The sequence below is a fragment of the Ursus americanus genome, chromosome 23 (assembly GCF_024610735.1).
Source record: "Ursus americanus isolate L20-20 chromosome 23, mUrsAme1.1.p, whole genome shotgun sequence".
Classification (NCBI taxonomy): domain Eukaryota; kingdom Metazoa; phylum Chordata; class Mammalia; order Carnivora; family Ursidae; genus Ursus; species Ursus americanus.
The window spans coordinates 23,663,061-23,677,398 of NC_142149.1; the positions used below are offsets into that span (position 1 = coordinate 23,663,061).

Here is a 14,338-nt window from a genome sequence, read left to right on the forward strand (position 1 = left end):
CCTAGACTTAAGTCAGCCATGGCAATGCAACCTAGAAATAATGCAAGCTAGAATGAAGATAGTAGCCGTGAGGTAGACAGAATGGGACAGTTTCGGGAGATATTTGGAAGGTAGAATGATAAAACTGATAAGATGGAGACAGAGTGGGTAGGGGAAAAATGCTCAGTTTTCTGTCTTGGGCAATAGCCTGGTGCCATTCAGAGAAGGGAGGTGGGGGATCAGGGACTGAAACCACAGGATGAAGCTGGGGAAATAATTCAGAGTGGCTTTGAACGTGTTGAAATTGAGGTCTCTGTGACACCACAAGAGAGATGACCAATGGTCATTTGGGGGTATTAATATAAAGGTTTACAGAAAAAGCTGGGCAGAGCTATTGATCCAGAATCATCAGCAAGGTGAAATCACAAATGCAAATTTTGGAGTCTTATTTCAGGTTCACCCTCAGACACACCCTTAGACACTAAGTTCAGATAGTCTAAGTCCCCTTAGAAACAAACTTCCCCAGATACAGATTTGCTCCTCCAACACATACTAGCTTTTTCACATCCTCTCCTAGAACACTGACCTTCGGTATACCTAGCCACACCTTTCTGCAAAACAACTGACCCCTTATATACACACATTTACCTCCTATTCTCATATTCCTACTACACCACTCCCTAACACAAAAATTTGGTCCTCTCCTGACTCACTGACACACATAGACACACCTGCCTCATTTCTCACTCTTTGATTCACACCGTATGACCCTTTAAGATGCATGCACTGATCCCTCACTCACACTCACGTCTTCAAATTTATTCATACCCTCAAATGCACACCCACTCACTGTCATAGATGCAAACATTGGCCGGAGATACACCTGGTTACCACACTCGGATGGACACACTCATTCCCTTATTCAGACACATTTGTTCTCTTTCATAATTTTAGAGAAAGTATGTTGACCAGTAATGTGCTGGTAAATGTTTAACAACCACCTCTCCAGGCTGGGAAGGAGGAGCTCTGATTTATAGCATTTGTCAGTTTCCATGGTGTACTCTGGCCACGGCCAATTTCAAGCTAACAATGATTTTACAACCTGCTCACAAAATTCCTGACAATTTCACAATGGCTCTCAGAAGCGCTCAGCTCCAGTATAGCCTGAATGCCGACCATCGCACATGCCATCACTTGCTTTTAAGTGACTCACTGGCCTTAGCCACAGGGTGGCTAAGAGAATGGGACTTTAATTCTCTACCTCATGGAGGCAGTGTAGTGCATGCTTGACAGCTAGTATGTTATTATCGTAAAGTGTTGTGATGAGGCTTTAAATGATGTTTATAAAGAGCTGAGCACAATGCCTGGCCCGTAATAAGAACATTGTACAAATGTATTCTAAATAACCCTTTCTGGTTCGCTGACTCCCGGAGACACCCGAGACTCCAGACATAAAAATCCAACTTCTCCCCAAGACAACCAGTTCTACCATAGAGAATCACTAAACTCTATCTTCTGAGCCAAGGCATCCTCTAAATTGTGTGATACACACTCTCCAAACTCAAGGAGTTTAGAGAAGAGGAGACCTAAAATGTCAGAGCTGGAAGAGATTGCACACGGGCAGCCCTCAGGCAAATTCAGTTCTCAAAAGCGTTTTGTTTGGTCAGCAGAAAGCGTGTCTCTTCCATTTTCACAGTCCCCATCCTTCCCATTGTCTTACACCCTCCCTACTTTGCTCAATTATGCTGCGGGCCCAGCCCTTCAGCCAATCCAGTTTGCCACTCCCTGATTGAAAACGAATACCCTTGTATTTTAAAACTGAAGTGTAGGTGGGTAAATGATAACCAAAGTTAACTTTTATTGACCATTTACTTTGTGCCAGGCACTATCTTAATTAATACTTCCTTCAACCCTATGAGTCGGGTACTTCCGAATCTTCTTTTCACAGACAGGAAACAGGCTCAGAGAGAGGAACTAACTTGCCATGTCACAGACCTAGTAAGTGATTTGAGTCTTTGAATCGAGGTATGTTTGACTCTTGTCTACTACAATATGACTAGATCAAGGGGAGAAAGGGCATTCCAGGCAAGAATAGCCCAAGCGAAGAGAGAGGAGGAACAGCCCTGCCTTCGTGGATACCAGGCATTGGGAGAAGGCAGTGGACTGAGGGGAGAGGGGGAGCTTTGAACACTGGAAGATTAAGGTATTGACTTTGGGACAAACTGAATTGGCCCCTTTCCCTTCACGCCCACTCCCACCACCCTAGGGTAGCCTGGAATCCTGCAAGAGGGTTCTCTTAACTGGTCTTCCTTTTCCACTGTCATCCCTGTTCATCTCGGTTTATAATCCTCACTCATGATGGTTTGGGAACGCAAATAGCTCTTCAAACCTGCCCCTGCTCAAAATCCTTCAGGACTTGCCCCTGCTCTGAGGATAAAATCCAGAAGTTTTAACATGGCCTTTAAGACCCTTTCTCTGGGGGCGCCTGGGTGGCTCGGTTGGTTAAGCAGCTGCCTTCAACTCAGGTCATGATCCCGGGGTTCTGGGACTGAGTCCCACATCTGGTTCCCTGCTCAGCGGGGAGTCTGCCCCTCCCTCTCCCTCTACCCCTTCCCCTTTCTCATGTGCGCATGCACTCTCTCGCTCTCTCTTTCAAAATAAATAAATAAAATCTTTTAAAAAATTAAAAAGACCCTTTCTCTGCCCACCTGCCCAGCCGGTTTGTGCCAATCTCCCCATTGCAGGTTTTGCTTTGTAAGAATAACACTGAGGTAATGTTTATTAAGGCCCCCCTCATCCTTTGGCCATCTCACTCAGCTTGGACGTCACTTTCTCAAAGAGGCCCTGAGACTCCCCACTCCATCTAGATGAGGGTGCTCTATACTCACAGCACTCTAGTCTTTCTTCACATAGCTTAGCATGCAACGTGATTCTTCTCTTTTTTTGGGGGGGAGGAGCAGAGGGAGAAGGAGAGAATCTTAAGAAGGCTCCACGCCCAATGCAGAGCTGGAGGCGGGGCTTGATCTTGTGACCCTGAGATCCTGACCTGAGCTGAAATCAAGATTTGGAGGCTTAACCAGGCGCCGCAGCACGTTACATGATAATTCGTGTGTGTGTGTGTGTGTGTGTGTGTGTGTGTGTGTGTGTGTGTGTGTGTGTAAGATTAAGGTCTGTCCCCATCATGGGACTATGAATTCCTCAGGGACAGGGACTGTGCCCATTTCCTTGACGGCTGCGTTCCCAGTGGTTAGCGCGGGTCCCTGCCTATGTTAACTCTCCAGTAAGTGTTTGTAGAGTAAATAGTGAATTACGGTTGCAGGTAGGAGCCGTATCTCCTTTTCCTGGGGTGGCACGCACACACACACATACATTGGCAGTGCTCAAGCAGACATTTGAGTAAGTTTTGACAGTGAACACAAGGATTTATTTCAGCTTCAACTTTATTGGTTTGGCTTCTCTTGGGTACCCTGGAGTGGAGCTGAGTCCTGAGTGAGCGAAGGGCAGAGTCCAGGCCCGAGCTGGGTTTGGTCTGAGTCACTGAAATCTGGGGAGAGTGGAAAGAGGAGGGGAAGTGGTTGGAGAGGAGGGTCATTATCTATTTGGAGTCAGCAAAGTCAGCTCATCGTGGTGCCCAGCCATAGTTCAGCTGCTCCTACCTCCCAATTACCTTTTTAATTATAAGTAATCAAAATAAGTCCATAAAGCACCCACCTCCCTGTGGAGAATTTCTCATTCTCTCCTCCTTTGTTCTGGTCACACGTTCCTCTTTCCCTCCCTGCCCTCTGCAGGAAGCCATTCCAGATCTGTTCCCTCCACCCCTCCCTAGCTCGCCAGCATCAAAGTCCGAAATGTGCTTTGGTTTCCAAGCCTCGGTGTCTGCATCTTGAATGAGTGTCCTGTCTCACCCTTTAGGTAGATGGACCTCTTCGTGGTATTTAGCCATCCCTTGCTCCTGGGACATAATTGATTAAAGGACTTCCTAACTGGTGAGATGGATTCCAGGCCCATTGACACCGATAATGGCTACAGACAGGGGCACCATGCCTCCAGCTCTAGGGGGTCAGGCACATGGGACAAGGGTTCAGAGGGAGAGCAGAGAATAGGATGGGCAGCTTAGCTCAGGGGGGCAGGGGAGGTGAGTGCAGCCACTCACCCGGATGAGGAGACCCAAGGGGAAGAATGATTGCTGCTGAACTCTTACTCCTCCCATGTTGCTCTCAGCTCTTTCCTTGGATTATTTTATTGAAACATGACAACAATCCACAAAGTGGTCTGAATAAGCCTTGTTTTCAGGCTTACTAGTTTGCTAGCACGAGCTGGGGTGCCGATCCGAACCCACGTCTGGCCCCAAAGCTCAAGCGTGTAAGCACTAGCAAGACGCCCAAAGCCATCAGACAGCCCCACCTGAGCCTGCAGACTTCCATCTGATCCACCATCCAGGCCAGCAGCTCTCGAATCAGTAAATCCTTTAGCAAATCTTCATCACTGGGGTTCTTGGGTAGGGAGCTGCCAAGGAGAAAGCCTCAGGCAGGCTGTTTGAGCCGGGGCCCCACCCGGAGTGAGTAAATACAGGGCCTGGGACTCCAAGGGGCAGCTGGGGTGGGGGGGCGGGGGAGTCAACACAGCTGCCTCTCCTTATCTCAGCTTTCAAAGCTCCACCCTGATCGGTGGCCCCAGGAATAGGCACTCTTCAGGGCAGGCAACGCCAAGCAATTCAGGTGGGAGACACCCCATCCATCCACCTCTGCGAGCATCCCCAAATGCATCCCCCAAACCCAAAAGATTACTTTGGGGACATTCACTCTTTAGAATGGTCCACAGATTCCTCAGCTTCCTCAGAGAGGGGGTAACTGATGTAAAGGGACTGGCCTTGAAAGGGTCCCTGTTCCTCAAACAGCCTTCCTGAGGTCTGTCGGTGAGAAGTGGGGAAGCCGGTTCCTGAGGTCTCCCTGAGGTCTCTTTCGCTGCCCCTCTCCTTGACTCTATGATTCTGCGCACTAAGTCATCAATCTTAGGGATCCTGACCCCAAACCTCTCCTAGGACCCCAGCCCCTATTCCTCCTTGGCTTCTCTCTTAAGCTTGGGCTGGCCTCCAGGAGTTTCTCGAAGACCCCTCTCTGAACTGGGAGTGGAAGGGGAGGCTTGTCTGGGGCCTTGCCCTGCTCTGGGGTCTGGGAGAGGGAACAATGAGGCCCTGCCCCCACCCCTTCCCTTGCGGGTTGACTCACCCCTGCTGCTCGCTGGCCTCCTCCTTCCTGTTAGATTGATGGGTCAGCTCCAGGGCCCCGGCCTCCCTCTGGGTGATGTTGTGCTTCCAGCTGGTAAGGTAAAGATGCGGGAGTGGGTGGGGCTGGGGAAGCTCCAGATGTTCTCCAGTCCAAAGGCTCCAATCTTTTGGGACCTTAACCCAAGTTGCAGAGCGAACCTCTTTCTTTTTTTTTTTTTTTAAGATTTTATTTATTTATTTGACAGAGACAGCCAGCGAGAGAGGGAACACAAGCAGGGGGAGTGGGAGAGGAAGAAGCAGGCTCATAACGGAGGAGCCTGATGTGGGACTCGATCCCAGAACGCTGGGATCACGCCCTGAGCTGAAGGCAGACGCTTAACCGCTGTGCCACCCAGGTGCCCCTAGCGAACCTCTTTCTGGGTTCAACCGCCCCACTGCTTGTCCTCAGCTGCCGCTGAACAGCTTCTCAGCATCTACCGACCTACCGACCGAGCAACGAGGACGAGATAAGAGGCTTGGCCAAGAGAAGGAAGAAGGACCAAGTCCTAAGTGGCTGCCACTGCCGGCAGCTCAGCTCCCTCTGCCTTCATCCGCAGCCCCGTGGGCATCTTCAGGGAGCCCCTACCTCTTCCCTGATCCCTCTCCTTAGAAGAAAAGGAGTGGAAAATTGCCTTGGTCCCACCACCCCAGACTGGGCTGCTGCCTGAGCCCTGGTCAGGGCCACCGTGTCGCCCAGCTGGCCATCTGTGCCTCAGTGAAAGACACCACCCGGAGCTGTGAGTCACTGGCCCGCGTGGCGCGTATGGCGTCCGGTGCACGCGCAGGAAGGCACAGCCAGCCCCTGGCCCAGGAGGGAGCCTGTGCTTCGACTCACTCGTTCTTCTTCCCCTTCTGCGCCAGCAGCCAGTTCACAAAGTCTTGCTGGCGGATCTTGTCCATGGCAATACTGTAGTCACTGATGAAAGTCCCCTCGGCATATCTGGGGCCTCGAGGTCGGGAGCCACTGACCCTAGTGTGGACTCTGAGGGACAGAGAGACAGGAGAGGGCTAGAAACCAGGACACCGCAGGAGTGGCAGGGGGTGAGGGGAATCACAAGGCAGGGGCAAATGATGGTTCCTGCCACGTGGCCTGGGTTTGAGAACGAACCCCCCGTTTCTTGGGAGTCCGTTTTTATGAAGACCCCCCCCCCCCTCCTATCTATGCATCAAACCCCTGGGACTTTATCCTCAGCTCAAGCACCCACTTCCTGCATCCTCGGTGTGTGTGACTCTCGCTTCTGGGCAAAGAGGGATCAGGGGTCCCCCTCATCCCAAAGGACTGATCTCAGTTCCCTCCTTTACTCCTCTTGCCTGGCCCACCCTGATTCAAGGCTTTGTTTCCAGTCGACAGGAACGAGAGGAGGCTCTTCCATAAGGGCCCTCACTGTGCGCCGGATCCTCCGCAAGCCCTTTACTACAGACTCATTTAATCCTCATCACCCCTGTGAGGCAGACACTATTTCTCTGCCCTTTTTGTGAATGACAAAACCAAGGCACAGAGAAATTCACCCAGCACAATCTCAGCGGACAGATCCAGGATGTAGCCGCGGGCAGTCCAGGCCCACGTCTAAGTTCGCAACCTCTACACGCTGTTGCCCCTCCTTGGACCTGTCTGCCAGCCGCAGCTCGCATCTACACGGCTGGATGGATGGGCCATACCGCGAGTCCTTGCATCGGACAAGGCGCAGCTCTTCACTCAGATGAGTCTCTCTCCAGTTTGCAACTCGCCTAGGTGGTTCTCTGTGTCCCCCCACCCCCGGGGGCCCGTATGTTCCAGGAGGTACTCGCGGACCACGAGCAGTACTATGTCTCCTGCGGCTGGCGCGCAGGTGGCCCTCCACACGATCTGATCAAATGCTCACATAAATGAATGGTTAAGGCTTTCATGAGGAAGGGAGACGCTGTCATCTACTTCAGACACTTAACCACTGAGAAGTCCTTCCAGAGATCTAACCGCAGTCTCTCCTATGGCAACAGTAGCTCGTAATAAATACTCTTGGGTTCCGTCCTCACTCTGCACACAGCCGGCTGGCAGGTTTCCCCCTCCAGCTTCTTTCCTCTTGGCCTGGGATTCCTCCCTTTCCCACCTCCCCCCTGAAGACCAGAACGGGGTCACCCTCCCCAGCCTCCGCCCCTGTGCCCGACCCCTCCCCGGCACCCCTACCTGGAGTGACCCTCTGCCTTCTCTCCTAGCACCACTGCCAGGAGCAGGGACCCCAGCAGCAGACTGGAGATCTTCATGGCCACCATCTTCCAAGGGTGATTTCCTGAGCAACGAGAGAAGGGGGACCGGGATGAGGGAAGCACAGTGCTCAGGGACAGTCAGCCTGGCTGGCTGTGTCCTGCTGAGGCCTCAGAGCATGTGTGGGTTCTGCACCAAACTCTGCAGGACGGCAGTGGGGGAAAGGTCCAGGCAGAAGAAAGCAGTCAAGACCCACGTGCCTAACGACCCCCTTCCCGGCTCGGGGGGCCGGACCTCACAGGCATGTAGTTTGGCGAGACTCCCCTTAGAGCCTCCAAAGTCCAGACCAGCCCTCCTTCCAGCAGTTGGATTGGCCGTTGCTAAACCATCAGAGCCCTCTGCGCTGAGTGAAAGCCACAAGCGGGACCATTCCATCCTCTCCTCAGGCTTTCCTGTCTCTACTCAGGGATGCTCTTCCCGGGGTGCCCCTGCAGGAAGATGAAGCCTGGCAGCCCAAACATGTCTAGGTCTAGCTTTGGTTTTCAGGGCTTGGGAGGAAGGTTCCTTAATGCTCTTCACCCCTACTGAAGACCTCCTGGATGAAATGGGGCCAGACCTCGGTCGTCCTCCTGCCTTCGTCAGCTGGGTGTTACAGGAATCCTGAGAGCTGCCTCCTTATTTCTCATATAGAGGGAAAGAAAGTGAGGTGCAAGGATGCCGAGTATCTTTGGGTGCCAAGACCCTGCTGCCTCTCTAGTATCCTGTCCGTCCCTCCATCCTCCGTCCGGGCCGCTCTCTTACCTGGCTTCCTTCCCAGCTCTTCCAGAAGGACAGGGCAGGGGTTCCTTCCTCTTACCTGCTGGTCCTTTGGAGCCTGTCTCAAGAAAGTCTGCTGCTGCTCCCTTATATCCAGGCATCACAGACCTGCTGATTAGCCTAAAAGCGTCTTATCTCAAGAAATTAGGTCCACAGCTCCCGCCACATTAAGTCCATTTTACGCGTAATAAAGTTGTCCTTTCCACCTGAACTGTGCTAATCGATGATTAACATTTGGGTATCTCCAGTTGCCCGGGGGGTAGGCCACCTTAAGTGTCCCCTTTCTTCTACCCCCTCCTCCCTTCTGAGCATGGCGCCCTGTATTCTTCTAGCCCTACTTCTGTTACAGGGGTCCTCAGTTAGAAAGGGTGCCCTGGGTGAGGGCAGACTTAGGGTGGGTGGCACGAGCTGGGGTGGGACCGTTCCCACAGGCAATCGGCTATCCCTGGATCCGAGAGAGTGGGGCACAGTCATTGGAATCCCAGCTCTGGATAGTGGCCCACAGCTTTGGCAGTGAGGCAATGCTCCCGTTGCGAAATCTAGGGGGGCGGGTATCCCAGCCGGCTGGGGAAAGCACTGGAAAGCGAGAGGGTTGAGGGACCATGAAGGATGGGGGTTTCCTGGGTTCGCTGGAAACTGAGAACTTGCAGTCAAGCTGCTTTTCTGCTTAGGGGTGGGGTAGAGTGGGGGAAAGCGGTTCCCTTAGCCCTTGGGAACTTGAAGGAAGGTGGACAGCTATGATTCTATCTGTAAAGATTGATGACACCCAATGTGGACTTGTCTCTGCCATCAGACTGGGGGACCCTGAGGTCATGCTGTGCCTGTCAGATTGGAGGGATCTCCAGTGCACGGGCTTTGTCTCCCTGATCAGACTGAGGGCTCTCTGAGGTCAGGAGTGTGAACCAGGGGGGCCTATCTCTTCCCCGTCCTACAGAAGCTTCCTGAGGCTAAGGGCCACGTCTGCTCCTAGACTGGAGACTCCTCCAAGTACTGCCTCTACCTTTTCCCAAGCATTTCGTACATGCCTCTGTCCTCAGGGCTCGGTCTAGAAGGAGCAGGGCAGACGCTGCATTATTGGCCGACCCCCAAGGCCTCCTGCCCAGGCTCTTCCTTCTCCACTCACCATAGTACTTTGAACCATCAACAACCAAGCTCATGCTCTCCTTATTAGCTCCAGGGTCTAATAAGGGCCACTTTCCTTTCCAGGTAAACTCTGTGGTCAGGAAGCAGCTCCAGCATGAAATTAAGTGCTTGTGTGGGATGAGAGGTAACTGGACTAGGGGGGCAATTCACCTCTGCTTCCTAGAAACCTCGCCCACCCACCACCCATTTTTCACCATCTAGAAAAACTTCTCTCCGGGCAAGCTCTCCAAATTCCATCTCCCAGCTATCCATGGGCAGTGATTAGACGTCAATTCAGATTTGGCCTCCGAACGGGATGCGGGGGTGCTTGTGACCCTGCTTCCTGTTGAGCAACAGTTAATGGGCTGAGAAGGGTTTGTGTCAAAACCTGGACACCTCTGCCTGGAGGCACAAGGTATCCAAGAAGGGTGGACATCATTCCCTGGAACCCCTAAGTCTGATGCCAAATCAGAATAAAGGAAGGTTCTGGAATGGGTCCCTACAGCTCTGAGTGCCTGCCTGGTGCTCTGATGATTTGTTTTGGGGGCGAGCTGCTCCGAAGGCCAGTTGTGCTTCAAATTCTCACCCCACCCCATCTTGGAGGGGACCTCTTTGCAGCCCCCCCCGCCCCCCCCCCCCCGCCCTGGACCTGTTTCCCTTTGATCTTTGGCTCACATGCCCTGCGGTGGATACACTAGGGAGAATGTAGCCTGGGCCCTGGGAGAGGAAGGAATGTGGGGAGGGTCAGGGGAGGAGATCAGAGAAGATGCCAGATGCCCAGGGGAGCTCAGAGCCCCCGCCCCCAGAGCATATTGGGAGGCTGGGGAATGGAAAAGACGGCCTTCTAAAGTTTCAAGGAATCAGAAGGGCCTGCTGGACTTGATCAAAATAGTTCAATAAATCCACTGGCAACTCCACCAGCCTGTCTATGCAGCGTGAAAAGTGAAAAGGGTGGGTACAGGGAGGGGGGCTCTGGGAGACCCTCAGTCCATTGGGAAGAATTTCCAGGACGTGAGGGTCAGAGAGGTCACAGGCGATGGGAAAGCAAGAGGAAACCCGGATACGAAGGCCAGTGGCCCAGACAGGTGGAGAGAGTGGGGGTGCACGAGGGGCATCTGGGACTCATGGACGTCAGGCAATCCGCGCAGGCAGGGATGATGGCAGTCTTGCTGCCAAAGAACCCGGGCTCCTGCCTCCCAGACCCTCCTGACTCCTGGACGGAAGCCCCAGGATGAGGACTGGAAGAGCACAAGAGCCTGTGGGGCTTGCTGGCTCTTCCAGCTCCGGGTGGTGACTCACCACCCCCGCCACAGCCCGAGGGCCACCGCAGGCATTCCAGGCCCAGCCCCACTGCCTGGGCCAGGGTGACTCAGAGGGCTGGCTGCGGCCTCACCCCAGGGACTCTGCCTCAGAGGTTCTCTTGGTCTTCGAGCTCCCGGCTGACTCAGAAGGCAGACATCCCTCTCCCGGCTCTCCTACACCAGGTGGCGGATTGATACTTCTTCTCCGTCAGAGGAGGCAAAGGGACCAACTTTGCTGACTCATCGGGTCTATCCCGATTCCTAGAAGGGTCGCCTCCAGCTTTCCTCCCCAGTCACATCGCAAACCCAGTCACGGTCCCAAATGCTTTTGCCCACATCAGCCCCAGTACCACTCTGGCCAAGACAGACACTTTTCAGAAGGATCTTCAAGAAAGAAAATACTGAGTCAATAAGATTGTACTAACTGTATGGTGACAGATGGTAACTACATTTACGGTGGTGAAACTTTTGTAACGAATATAATTGTCGAATCACTATACGATATACCCCCAATGAATATAATATGTCAACTACACTTCAATTAAAATAAAGAAATAAAATTCTCCACTGAAAACAGGGAAGATACTACCTACAACCTCTCTTGGCCATCTGCCATAAGGGATCAGTTTGGAAGTCCCCTCTCCGTTCTAACCCCAATCCCTCTTGCTGTTTTCCAAGGCTATGTTTTGTCCGCTTTTGTTCTCCAAGAAAAGAGCTCAGCCCTTGGTGGTTGCGACCTAATACACAGGAAAAGAACTGTGGGGCAGTGTTGGACCTGGGAGGGGCAGCCACACAGCTCTCACTTCCGGAGAGGGCAAGAACTGGTGGTGCATTTAGGGTGAAAGGCCAAAGGGCCAGGCCTCCCAGAGAAAACAGCGTTCCTGACCTCTTCTCTGTCCCATACGAGCACCTCCTAGGGGAGGAGGTGAGGGGTGAGAAGAGAGGGCTTCCCCTTCCTTTTCCCTGCATAGGGACAGCTTCCAGGGTCCCCAGTGAGGCCCCCCGGCACACATCCATTCCTGTGCCGGGTATGGGGAGGGCCTCCTGCAATCTCCGCAACCACACCCTTCTCTAAGGAGATTAGGGAGTAGCCTGCAGAGTGGAGTAGCCGCATTCAAGCCCAACTCCGCCCGCCAACCACTCCCAGGTGAGGTTTGGATTTGAGCAGAGCCCATAACCACTCTGAGCTTTTAGTCTGCCCATCTCTGAACTGGAGACAAGAAAACAGAATCTGGGGGCGTGCTGGATCTCAGGGCGGTGAGTTCAAGCCCCACGTTGGGCACGGAGCTTACTTTAAAAACAAACAAGCCCCCCCCCCAACAGAAACCCCAGAATCAGTCCTCCCTACCTCATAGGTAAGTGTGACATTAATGTCTTGTTCACTTGAAGGCACTGTGCAAGTGTTGGTGGGTGATATTCTCTAGAATGATCTCCTCCACCTCACTCTATGGTAAGCATTCAGCAAGATGAGAAAACAAAGTCAGGCTAGGGGTGCCTGGGGGGCTCAGTCGGTTAAGCATCAGCCCAAGGCTCAGGTCAGGATCTCGGGTCCTTGGGATCGAGTCCTGTGGGCCACCTACCTGCTCAGCGGGGAGTCGGCTTCTCCCCGCCCACTCGTGCTCCTGTGTGTGGGCGTGCCCTCTCTCTCTCAAATTTAAAAAACAAAAACAAACCCAGGCTGACTCTGCCCCTCACCTGGCACAGGGAAGGCTTCTGAAATTCCCTGTTAGGGCCGAGGGCTCTGCAGACGGACCCACTGATGCTGCTAGCGGGGTGGGTGATTTAGAGCAACCCGATCTTTCTGTGCCATGGTTCCCATTTCTGTAAAATGGGAGTGTCAAGTTTCTACCTCAAAGAATTGATTTGGGGGGCACCTGGGTGGCTCAGTCGGTTAATCAGCTGCCTTTGGCTCAGGTCATGATCTCAGGGTCCTGGGATCGAGTCCTGAGTCAGGCTCCCTGCTTGGTGGGGAGTCTGATTCTCCTTGTCTCTCTGCCCTCCCCCTGTTCAGGCTCATGCTCTCTCTCTGTCTCAGATAAAGAAAGAAAGAATTGGTTTGGGAAACAAGTATACTGAGCAGATACATTGTGTTACATGGTATCTTGATACATTCGTGATCTTTCGCTGGGTACCAAATCCCGGCGCCCTTCCGCAGTGTAAAGCAACAGAGCATTCGCCGGGTCACGGTGTCTGAGGATTGCGAATCTGGCAACCGTTGAGCTGGGTGCTTCTAGCTCAGGGTCTCCGTGAAGCTCAAGCCAGCTGTTGGCCGGGGGCAATCTCAGAAGCCTGGGGCGGCAGGTCACCTTCCAAGCTTGTTCCCACGACTGGAGGCTTCTGTTCCTCGCCATGGGGACCTCTCCACGCTTCTTCGAAGCCTCAGAGCAAAGTCATGCGCTTAAGATGAAAATCTACGTGAAAGTCAGAAATGACCTACCATCCCTTCGGCTTGATGCTCTTGGCCACGGAGACCAGCCCTGGTATGATGTGGGAGGGACTGCGCAAGGCTGTGAATACCGGGAGGCGGGGATCATGGGGGCCACCTTAGAGGCTGGCTACCATATACATAATCTGCCCTAAAAAATATTGACCGTTATTGTTATTATTACAGAAGGTGCTAGATTCATGAAACATTTCTGTTCATCACCATGGACTCTGGCCATTTACTACCTGCTTATATTGATCTCAGTGCCCTTCTCTCTGCGAGAGTGAGAACTGAGCTGGTTTTGTATACAGAAGACACATAAAGCAAGAAATTTCTCTAATATTCCTCAAAGACCAACAGAGTACAGACATGAAAATGAGTTGTATTCCAAGACAGTCCTTGCTAGTTAGGCAGAAAACACTGCATGGGGACATACTTATGCTAAAAAATGTTTTAAGGAGCACCTGTGTGGCTCAGTCAGTTAAGCATCTGACTTCGGCTCAAGTCATGATCTGAAGATACTGGGACCCAGCCCCCCACCCCCCACTCCCGTTGTCAGACTCCGTGCTCAGTGGGGAGTGTGCTTGTCCCCCTCTCTTGCCCCTCCCCACTCATTCTCTCTCTGTCTCTCATAAATAAAATCTTTTAAAAAAGTGTTTTTAACTTGTTTATCTGAAATTCAAATTTAACTGCACATCTTGTACTGTTATTTGCCAAATCTGGCACCCTGGCCTGGAAAGCTTTTTAAAATCTCCAGGACTTGGGACGCCTGACTGGCTCAGTCAGCAGAGCATGCGATTCTTGATCTCAGAGTTGTGAGTTTGAGCCCCACGTTGGGTGTGGTGTCTACTTAAAAATAAAATAAAATAAAATCTCAGTGCCATTCCCAGAGACTCTGACGTCATTAGCCTGGAGATTTTTTTAAAGTTTTCATTTTAAAATAATTTAAAGCTCACAGGGAAGTTGAAAAAATAATACAGAGAACTCTAATATAACTATAGTTACACCAACTTTTAGCATTTTGCCACTTCGTTCTAGCATTCCATTATTTATCTTCTAAACATATGAAAGTCAATTACATACAATATGTTTCTTTACCACTTTATATTTCCATGTATATTTCCTTTTTTTTTTTTTTTTTCTGCAGAAGGGTGATTTTATTTAAGCACAGGACAGGACCCATGGGCAGAAAGAGCTGCTGCTCCATGTATATTTCCTAAGCACAGGGATATTCACACACATAACCA

At 51.9% G+C, this 14,338-nt stretch overlaps 1 protein-coding gene across 1 annotated transcript; it reads right to left on the bottom strand.

Annotated features, from left to right (window-relative positions):
* Nucleotides 1–3,958: 3,958 nt before the first annotated feature.
* Nucleotides 3,959–7,495, bottom strand: GIP (gastric inhibitory polypeptide). The gene is made up of 5 exons (XM_045813818.1): nt 7,410–7,495; nt 6,081–6,227; nt 5,208–5,297; nt 4,384–4,485; nt 3,959–4,031 (listed from the first exon to the last, which is right to left on the bottom strand). The coding sequence occupies exons 1-5, from the start codon at nt 7,493–7,495 to the stop codon at nt 3,959–3,961; spliced, it is 498 nt and encodes a 165-aa protein (XP_045669774.1).
* Between the last annotated feature and the right edge of the window lie 6,843 nt (nt 7,496–14,338).